Raw genomic sequence first — 10,553 nt, forward strand, 5'->3', positions numbered from 1 at the left:
GTCACAGGTGGTATTAAGAAATCCAGCAAAAAGCCAGCCGTTCCTTGTACTTGAGGCAAAGGTGACCCTTGGTTCCGCTCCTTTTTTTTTTGAGGTGGAGTCTCACTCTGTCACCTAGGCCTGGAGTGCAGTGGTGGCGCAGTCTCGGCTTAACTGCAACCTCCGCCTCCAGGGTTCAAGATATTCTCCTGCCTCAGCCTCCCGAGTAGCTGGGATTACAGGCACCCACCACTATGCCCAGCTTATTTTTTGTATTTTTAGTAGAGACGGGGTTTCACCATGTTGGCCAGGCTGGTCTCGAACTCCTGACCACATGATTCGCCCGCCTCGGCCTCCCAAAGTGCTGAGATTACAGGCGTGAGCCACTGCGCCTGGCCCCATTCCTGTTTAAACATCTGTACTCCCTGCCATAACATCTTTTGCCACCTATAGCTACTTGAAGTATGGTCTTGGAGCCTGTTGTACATTTAAGAATAAGTTTTCATTAAAAAAAAAAAAAAAAAAGTGGTTGGGCACTGTGGCTCAGGCCAGGCACATGGCTCACGCCTGAAATCTCAGCACTTTGGGAGGCTGAGGTGGGTGGATCACCTGAGGTCAGAAGTTCAAGACCAGCCTGGCCAACATGGTGAAACCCCTCTCTAGTAAAAATACAAAGATTAGCTGGGTGTGAGGGCACACATCTGTAATCTCAGCCGCTTGAGAGGCTAAGGCAGGAGAATAGTTTGAACCCAGGAGGCAGAGGTTGCACTGAGTCAAGATCACGCCACTGCACTCCAGCCTAGGCGACAGAACGACTCTCCATCTCGAACAAAACAAAACGAACAAAACAAAACAAAAAAGTATTATGACAGCTACAAAAATTAGGAGAGAAGGGATTGAAAAAAATGTCAGTTAAAATAATTGCTGGTGGCCGGGTGCAGTGGTTCACGCCTGTAATCCCAACACTCTAGGAGGCTGAGGCGGGTGGATCACAAGGTCAGGAGTTCGAGACCAGCCTGACCAACATGGTAAAACCCCATCTCTACTAAAAATACAAAAAATTAGCCAGACGTGGTGGCAGGTGCCTGTAATCCCAGCTACTCAGGAGGCTGAGGCAGGAGAATCACTTGAACCTGGGAGGCGGAGGTTGCAGTGAGTTGGGATTGCACCACTGCACTCCAGCCTGGGTGACAGACAGAGATTCCGTCTCAAAAACAAACAAACAAAAATTCCTTTGAAAGACAAGAAATTAAATACAGAAAATGGAAGAAACTGAAACTGGAATAGAAGTAGACCGCAACTATAGTTACAGAAAAGTATCCCTTATTCAAAGAAGAAAGCACTTACTCTTTGTCCTGAACAGGTGTAGTCAAAAAAAGAATGCTGGTTTATGAAATGCTGATACGATTTCACTCTCACCTTACAGCAACAAAACTACCCTCAGAGGTTTTGTACAAATGAAGGAGATAAAAATGGACCAGGGCTTACACAAGGACCGAGAGAACATGGCAAAGACAAAACCTAACAAAAGACTACAATGCCTGGGCCAAATTTTGTGGCATGAGGAAGAGGAAGGAAAAGCAGGAGAAGGGCATTTGTGGTCACAGGTACAGCATGTGCAAAGGCATGGGGGCGTGGGAGCTCACAGAGTGCTGGAAGAGCAAAAGAACTCATCGCCCACTGTGGGGGTTAGACATACAAGGAGTCTGGGGTTACAGCTCGGGAGGGGGCGGAGGCCACATGAGGCTACAAGGAGGGAGTCACATCCTGAAAACCAGACCAGCACCGAATTTGTAATTTAGAAAGATTCTGTGGCACCCCTTTGAAGAGAAACTGGGGTTAGGCTGGAAGACCAGGTAAGAGGGTACAGCTGTAATCTCGGCAAGAAATTAATATAATCTGATCTAAGGCTGAAGCAAGGGAGATAGAAAAAAGCAACTTTCAAGAACATTTAGGAAGTAGTAGCAGGGACAGGAGAAGGTGACAAATGTGGGAGGAAAGGGGAAATACTTCAGGATGACTCGAGTTTCCATCCCTGGGGAACTGAGAGGACAGTGGTGGTCTTCCTGATATGAGGGCCCCAGAAAGAAGAGCAGGTGTTGAAAGAAGATGAGCCCACCCATAGTCCTGTGGTGTTGCAGGTACCTGGGGAGACATCCCAGTGGAGATGACCTGTGGGCAGTCATCACATTGTGTCACACATGCCCTTACCAAAAACCTACAATGGCTCCCCAGTGACCATACAAGCTTCCCAGCTGGCATCACAGCTCTACCGGGAGATCCTGATGCCCTTCCAGAGGCCAGAACGCTCAGTAAGGAAGAAAGAGTGGCCAATAACAGCCATTCACACACCTTGTCACAGGGACTTCACAGTTAGCAAAATATTCACCTCCTCTCCTTATGCAGAAAGAACATCAGGCCTCCCCCTCTCAACAATCTTGGAGCTAGATCTAGGTTTTGCCATTTACTAAGTGGGTTATCTCGAACCTGTTTCTTTCTCTGTAAAATATGATGACTTGGCCAAAGGTCTGTAATAGCTCCTCTTATTCAACTGTTAGTCCTTAATAGTTACTAGGGATGGGCTGGGCGCGGTGGCTCATGCCTGTAATCCCAGCACTTTGGGAGGCCAAGGCAGGCGGATCATGAAGTCAGGAGATCGAGACCACCCTGGCTAACATGGTGAAACCCCGTCTCTACTAAAAAATACAAAAAATTAGCCGGGTGTGGTGGTGGGCGCCTGTAATCCCAGCTACTCGGGAGGCTGAGGCAGGAGAATGGCGTGAACCCGGGAGGCGGAGCTTGCAGTGAGCCGAGATGGCACCACTGCACTCCAGCCTGGGTGACAGAGCGAGACTCTGTCTCAAAAAAAAGAAAAGAAAAGAAACAGAATCTAAAAGCTGTTGGAATCCCCAAAACACTTTTTAAGCCTTGAGAGAGATGTGACTATGATCTGAGTCACATATGGTTACAATTTGTTTCTCAGATTACAGATTAGCTTACTTTCATTTTTCCTGTTCCATATAATAACTAAAAATTCTTTTTTTTTTTTTTTTAAGACAGAGTCTCGCTTTGTGCCCCAGGCTGGAGAGCAGTGGCGCAATCTCGGCTCACTGCAAGCTCCACCTCCTGGGCTCACGCCATTCTCCTGCCTCAGCCTCCGGAGTAGCTGGGACTACAGGCGCCCGCCACCACGCCTGGCTAATTTTTTCTATTTTTAGTTGAGACAGGGTTACACTGTGTTAGCCAGGATGGTCTCGATCTCCTGACCTCATGATCCGCCCACCTCGGCCTCCCAATGTGCTGGGATTACAGGCGTGAGCCACCGCACCCGGCCTACAATGACTAAAAATTCTTAATTAATGACCCTTGTTAGAGAGGAACTTTCCCTTTGGTGTTCTGCTTATGCTTAAACCGTATGACAGAAAACCCATAACTATTACACCTCCCCCAGGGTACTCTCCCCAAAAAGAAACACTGCCTATAACCAATCAAATTGCTGCAATTATGTGCCAACCCTGGATGAAAAATGTTGTAATCTTGCTAAAAACTCCTGTCTCTGCCTATATAAAACCTAAACTTCCCTACTTCAGAACTTTGACTCCATTTTTTTAGAACTGGTGTTTCCAGGTGGGACATCCTCAAACTTTGCACTTGAATAATTTCTCTTTATACTAGATTCTGACGCTTTTGATTATTTTAGGTTGACAACAGGCCTTTAGGTGCCAGTCTTTTTCTTGATATTTGTGGACATTTGTCTGATCTCTTTTTCTTGATATATCTAACTGCAAAGACAACCATTAACTAAACTCACTTTTAAATTTCAAATGAAATTACATTTTTCGTTGTTTAAGTCAATGGCCCTATCATAGACAAATTAATTTTTTTTTTTACACAGAGTCTTGCTGTCACCCAGGCTGGAGTGCAGTGGCACAATCTCTGCTCACTGCAACCTCCAACTCCTGAGTTCAAGCAATTCTCACGCCTCAGCCTCCTGAGTAGCTGGGCCTGGCTATGTTTTGTATTTTATTTTATTTTATTTATTTATTTATTTATTTAGTTTGTTTGTTTATTTATTTATTTTGAGACAGAGTCTCACTCTGTTGCCCAGGCTGGAGTGCAGTGGCGTGTTCTCGGCTCATTGCAACCTCTGCTTCCTGGGTTCAAACGATTCTCCTGCCTCAGCCTCCTGAGTAGCTGGGATTACAGGTGCGTGCCACCAAGCCCAGCTAATTTTTTGTATTTTTACTAGAGACGGGGTTTCACTATGTTGGTCAGGCTGGTCTCGAACTCCTGACCTGGTGATCCGCCCACCTCAGCCTTGTAAAGTGCTGGGATTACAGGCGTGAGCCACCACGCCTGGCCTAATTTTAGTATTTTTAGTAGATACGAGGTTTTACCAGGTTGGCCAGGCTGGTCTGAAACTCCTGGCCTCAAGTGATCCACCCACATTGGCCTCCCAAAGTGCTGCGATTACAGGCGCAAGCCACCACACCCGGCCCAAATTAATTATTAAAGTATATATAGTACCAATGATTTTCAAATCACTTAATATATATTTTTCTAAGTTCTGTCGTATAAGCCTAAAAGCTGAGAGTATATTTACTAGAAGAACTGTTCAAAGTTCTGGACTAGGAAAAGCAAAACTCAAACTAGTGTCATTTTCGCAAGCAGGAACTACGTGAAAGGGAAGCTGAAATGGAATTCTTTTTTTTTTTTTTTTTTTTGAGACAGAGTTTTGCTCTTGTTGCCCAGGCTGGAGTGCAATGGTGCGATCTTGGCTGATCTCGGCTCACAGCAACCTCCACCTCCCAGGTTCAAGTTATTCTCCGGCCTCAGCTTCCTGAGTAGCTGGGATTACAGACGCCCGACACCATGCACATCTAATTTTTGTGTTTTTAGTAGAGACGGAGTTTCACCATGTTGGTCAGGCTGGTCTTGAACTCCTGATCTCAGGTGATCCATCCACCTCGACCTCCCAAAGTGCTGGGATCACAGGCGTGAGCCACCGCGCCCGGACTGGAATATAATTTTTAAATTGAGGGTTGGGGAGAGGAGAGAGAGGTGATCTTATGAACATAGAAGAGGCCTGAGAGAATTAAATTGGAAAGATAAAACAAACCTGACTACCCCAAGGTGAGAGACCCAAGGAAATCAGTTTTGCAGTCAGGAAAGCTCAAGCATTCTACCTTGAATGAAGATATAAAGTTACTAGATGTGAAAAGGGGGGAGAGGGCAGTTTTATGCGTCTTTTGACATATTTAAAAGAAAAAATTTTAAGAAAACATGCTGTACAAATACACTATCCATGATAGTAATGATGGTATCTTAACTGTCAAGTAAAACTCCATAGACCAGAAGCCTGATGTTACAACCAGGAAGAGAATGAACTCCTCTGATACTTTCCCCAAAACTGAAAATCCTTCACATTTCTGGTTTTTTTTTTTTTTGGCGATGGAGTCTTACCCTGTTACCCAGGCTGGAGTACAGTGGCGTGATCTCTGCTCACTGCAACCTCCGCCTCCTGGGTTCAAGTGATCCTCCCGCCTCAGCCTCCCAAGTAGCTGAGAGTACATACAGGCATGCACCACTGCGCCCAGCTAATTTTTGTATTTTTAGTAGAGACGGGTTTTCACCATGTTGGCCAGGCTGGTCTTGAACTCCTGACCTCAGGTGATCTGCCTGCCTCGGCCTCCCAAAGTGCTGGGATCATAGGCATGAGCCACCACGCCCGGCCAATCCTTCACATTTCTTTGGAGGGAATGCTAAAATAATGTTTTCCGTTTCCTCTACACTCCAAATGAGACAACTGAGAATAGAAATATTATAATTTTAACAGTATTTTAAAACCCTTTTCATTAAAATACTAGATTCACCAACTAAGCTTTAAGAAGTACTCTTAGCTGGGCATGTGTGCATGTAGTCCCAGCTAACAGGGCAGCTGAGGCAGGAGGATTGTGTGAGACCAGTTTAAGGCTGTAGTAAGTTATGATCACACCACTGCACTCCAGTCTGGGCAACAGAGGGAGACCTCATCTCTGAAAAAATGCAGGCAGGCAGATGGCTTGAGACCAGGAGTTTGAGACCAGCATGGACAACATAGTGGGACCATGTCTCTGCAAAATATTTAAAAATTAGCCAGGCGGCTGGGTGTGGTGTCTCACGCCTGTAATCCCAGCACTTTGGGAGGCCAAGGTGGGGAGATCACAAGGTCAAGAGTTCGAAACCAGCCTGGCCAGCATGGCGAAACCCCATTTCTACTAAAAATACAAAAATTAGCCATGCATGGTGATGCGCCCCTGTAATCCCAGTTACTCGGGGGGCTGAGACAGGAGAATCGCTTGAACTGGGGAGGTGGAGGTCGCAGTGAGCCGAGATTGCGCCACTGCACTCCAGCCTGGGCGACAGAGGGAGACTCTGTCTCAAAAAATAAATAAAAATAAGCCAGGCAAGGTGGCATGCACCTGTAGTCCCAGCTACTTGCAAGGCTGAGGTGGGAGGATCCATTGCACCCAGGAGGTCGAGTCTGCAGTAAGCCGTGATGGTGCCACTACACTTCAGCCTGGGTGACAGAGAGACCTTGTCTCAAAAAATAAATAAATAAAATCCTTTACACCTATAACAAAAATTAAGTTTAGCATTTTCAAAATTTTAATGTAACACTAACAACAGTCTCGGTTTATTTATTTATTTTTTGAGACAGGGTCTCACTCTGTCACCCAGGCTGGAGTGCAGCGGCGTGATCTCAGTTCAATGCAGCCTCGACCTCCCAGCTCAAGCGATCCTCCCACTTCAGCCACCTGAGTAACTGGGACTACAGGCATGTGCCACCACACCCAGTTAATTTTTGTAGAGACAGGGTTTTGCCATGTTGCCCACTAGTCTCAAACTCCTGAGCTCAAGTGATCCGCCCTGCCTCAGCTGGGATTACAGGTGTGCACCACTGCCCGGGCCAAACAGTCCCTTATTAATTAATTCCTCCAAAATAAACATGAGAAAAACAGCCATTAGTCTTTTTTTAATTATTATTTTTAAATTTTATTTTATATATTTTTTGAGACGGAGTCTCACTCTGTTGCCTAGGCTGGAGTGCAGTGGCGCAGTCTTGGCTCACTGCAACCTCTGCCTCCCGGGTACATGAGATTCTCCTTCCTCAGCCTCCTGAGTAGCTGGGATTACAGGCGCCCGCCACAACGCCAGGCTAATTTTTTGTATTTTTAGTAGAGATGGGCTTTCACCGTGTTATCCAAGATTGTCTCGAACTCCTGACCTCATGATTCACCCGCCTCAGTCTCCCAAAGGGCTGGGATTACAGGCCTGAGCCACTGCGCCCAGCCTACAAAAACAGCCATTAGTCTTAATTCTATCATATTATATTTCAAAACTATACACAACTTTCACTTTTTAAATACATCTTTCCTCCATCCCCTGCAAATTATCAGTAATCTCTACAGCTCTCACAATAGTGAGCATTTTCTTTAGGGCCAGAGCACAGAGAACACAATAAATTTTTTTTATTTTTTTGGAGATGGAGTTTTCCTCTGTCGCCCAGGCTGGAGTGCAGTGGTGCAATCTTGGCTCACTGCAATCTCCACTTCCAGGGTTCCGGCGATTCTCTTACCTCAGCCTCCCGAGTAGCCCGGATTACAGGCATGGGCTAAAATTACCACATCCAGCTAATTTTTGTATTTTTAGTAGAGAGGGGGTTTCGCCATGTTGGCCAGGATGGTCTCGAACTACTGACCTGACCTCAAACGAGCTGCCCGCCTCGGCCTCCCAGAGTGCTGGGATTACAGGGATGATGTCACCGGGCCCGGCAGACACACTGCATTCTAATACGCAAAATCATTAAGTCTATGAGGGTCATTCATTCTGCAAATATTTATTGAGCAAGTGTCCTGTGTGTCTGGCATTGTTGTAGGCACTGGAAGAAAGGGGTAATACCATTTCCTGTCCTCATGTAGCTTACAATGTATTTGAGAATATATCTGAGAACAAAATAAAATTAATCTCAGGACATGCAAGCTCCAAAGAATTAAAGCAGGGTAAGGGGCTGAGAGTAAGAGGGGTGCTCTTCAGTGATGCCTCTTCTAAGGAGGAGACTTCTGAGCAAAGACAAGGAAAAACCAGACAGGAAAAGGTGTGTAAGGAGAGCCCCAGGCAGCCCGAACAGCACGTGTAAAGGACCTGAAACGGGAGCAAACTTAGTCGACAGTATGACCAGCTGGATTGCTCTCTCTCTCTCCTAGGTAAGGAAAAATGCTGTTTCATTAATACAGTACATGCATGCCCCTGCCTCTATCAGAGACATGTTCAAGGCCGGGTGTGGTGGCACACGCCTGTAATCCCAGGACTTCGGGAGGCTGAGGCGGGTGGATCACGTGAAGTCTGAAGTTCAAGACCAGCCCGGCCAACATGGTGAAACCCCATCTCTACTAAAAATACAAAAATTAGCTGGGCTTGGTGGCATGCACGTGTAATCCCAGCTACTCCGGAGGCTGAGGCAGGAGAATCGCTTGAACCTAGGAGGCTGAGGTTGCAGTGAGCCAAGATCGCACCACTGCACTCCAGCCTGGGTGATGGAGCGAGACTCCATCAAAAAAAAATAAATCAATAAATAAAGATATGTTCAAGGCCGAATGTGGTAGCTCAAGCTTGTAATTCCAGCACTTCCGGAGGTCAAAGCAGGAGGATTGCTTAAGGTCAGGAGTTTGAGGCCAGGCTGGGCAACACAGCGAGACCCTGTGTGGTGGCACATGCCTATAGTCCCAGCTACTTGGGAGGCTGAGGTGGGAGGATTGCTTGAGCCCAGGAGTTCAAGGCTGCAGTGAGCCATGATCACGCCACTGCACTCCAGCCGGGGCAACAAGAGCAAAATTCTGTCTCAAAAAAATAAAAAAAATTAAAAAACCAAAAACATGTTCACACGGAGTTGTTAGGTACTCACTGTTGGCTACTTTCCTAATGATTGAACATAATAATTGCCTAACTATCCCCTTTTCAATAGTGTTGTACAGTCTGATTTTCGACAGATCCCTCAATAGCCGAGGCACCCCCAGGCCAATGGGGCATAGTCATTTCATAGATGATTAGAGGCTTGGGGATGTGGGGGGGGGACCTTAGTAACCCTTCATTTTTGGAATAGAAAAAAAAAAGTGGTCTGACGGGACCAAATATTTGAAAAACTAAACTCTTTGCCAACCCTACTCGGCAGGCAACGAAGGTGTGCTTCTAAACCCCTCTGCGCAGGGCTGACGAGGAGGACTCGAATTTCAGCTTGCACAGCAGTACCTCCATCCACTCGTTAAGCATTCACCCAGCTTGAGGGCGGCTGAAGAAAGCACTCTTAGTCTGCAGCCCGTCCACTCCTACTCTGGGAAATGCATACAAAGCAGGCTGTCCCCAGAGGCCGCGTGGCGCCTAGTAGGCTCCCAGTGAGCGGCGACGCAGGACACAGGGGTGGAACGCGTGGGCTGGACCCACAGAAGGCAGGCGCGGCGAAGCAGTGGCACCGTGAAGGGCTTCAGGGCCAGTTTTCCTCTGACGAAGGGACAAGAGTTTAGGGAGCGTCCGGGGCAAAGAAAGGGAGGAGTGGGAAGGGGGCCCCTGGCGGACAGCGCCGCGCGGGGAGGAGGGGAGCGTTCGGGCGCGGCGCCTCCGGACGACGGGCCGGGCAGAGGGGAGCGGAGGCAGAGAGCGGCGCCTGCACTGCCGAAGCGCAGGACCCGCCGGGTTCCAACCGTGCTCCCGCGGGCGCGATCCATAATGGAGGCGCCGCGGGCTCCGACCGCTGCGGGGCCGCCTTCCCAGTCCGCACTGCCTCTTGGGGCGGGGCCCTGGGGCTGGGGCTGGGGCCAGGGCCCGGCCGAGGAGCTGGCCGAGGAGCCCCGGCGGCCGCGGGGAGGCCGCGCACTTACCCGGAGCCTGGGAGCACGGGCGCGGCGTGGGCCCGGCGGCGAGGTGGCCAGCGCTCTGGTTGGGACGCAGGAGGGCGGCGAAGGCCACTTGGATGAGCCAGCAGCTAGGGCGGCCAGGCATAGGCAGCGCGTTCCGCGCCGAGGACCAGATGCGCTCGAGCCGACTCACCGGCTGCCGGGCTCGCACACGTGCGGCGCAGCGACGCGCCGCGGCCCGGCTGGACCCGCCCCGGGGGCGGAGTCCGCTTCCCGCCGCCGGCCCCGCCCCCGGCCCACCCCCTCGGAGCGGCCTGCGAGCCAGGGAGCACCCCAACGCGGACGCCCAGCCTGCGCGCGCTCACCCCGGACCTTCCTCGCGACCGCGCCTGAGTCGCACCTGCGGCAGAGAGCGATTTCACCAAGCATCTAAGAGTTCTTTAGATCTCTAGGAAGTCTAAGGCAGCGATTGCCTCCTTTGGTGTTATATTCTAAGAAGTGTTTCCTTCACATAGTTGTGGCTCTTTCACGTTGCACCGACCACGCAGTTAACAATAATGGAAAGAGAATCACTTTAGGGAGTAAATATTGTTCTACATTTGATCCTGGGAATGTAGTGGATCTAAAAGCACCATCTTCCTACTTCTTACCGCTCTGGCTTGATGGCTTGCCATAGGATCTGCT

The 10,553-nt window shown here is 48.8% G+C and overlaps 1 protein-coding gene across 2 annotated transcripts in view; it reads right to left on the bottom strand.

The window, feature by feature from the left end:
* Positions 1-10,113, bottom strand: part of PUS7 (pseudouridine synthase 7) — a 62,131-nt gene extending 52,018 nt beyond the window's left edge. Inside the window, exon 1 of one of the 2 annotated variants that reach the window (XM_032761334.2) lies at positions 9,894-10,113. In XM_032761334.2, the coding sequence (XP_032617225.1) occupies positions 9,894-10,014 (121 nt within the window). In that variant the 5' untranslated portion in view covers positions 10,015-10,113. The remainder of the gene's footprint in view (positions 1-9,893) is intronic. The other variant, XM_032761333.2, reaches the window with a different exon arrangement.
* Between the last annotated feature and the right edge of the window lie 440 nt (positions 10,114-10,553).

The sequence above is a fragment of the Hylobates moloch genome, unplaced genomic scaffold (genome assembly GCF_009828535.3).
Source record: "Hylobates moloch isolate HMO894 unplaced genomic scaffold, HMol_V3 SCAFFOLD_1, whole genome shotgun sequence".
NCBI classification, from domain to species: domain Eukaryota; kingdom Metazoa; phylum Chordata; class Mammalia; order Primates; family Hylobatidae; genus Hylobates; species Hylobates moloch.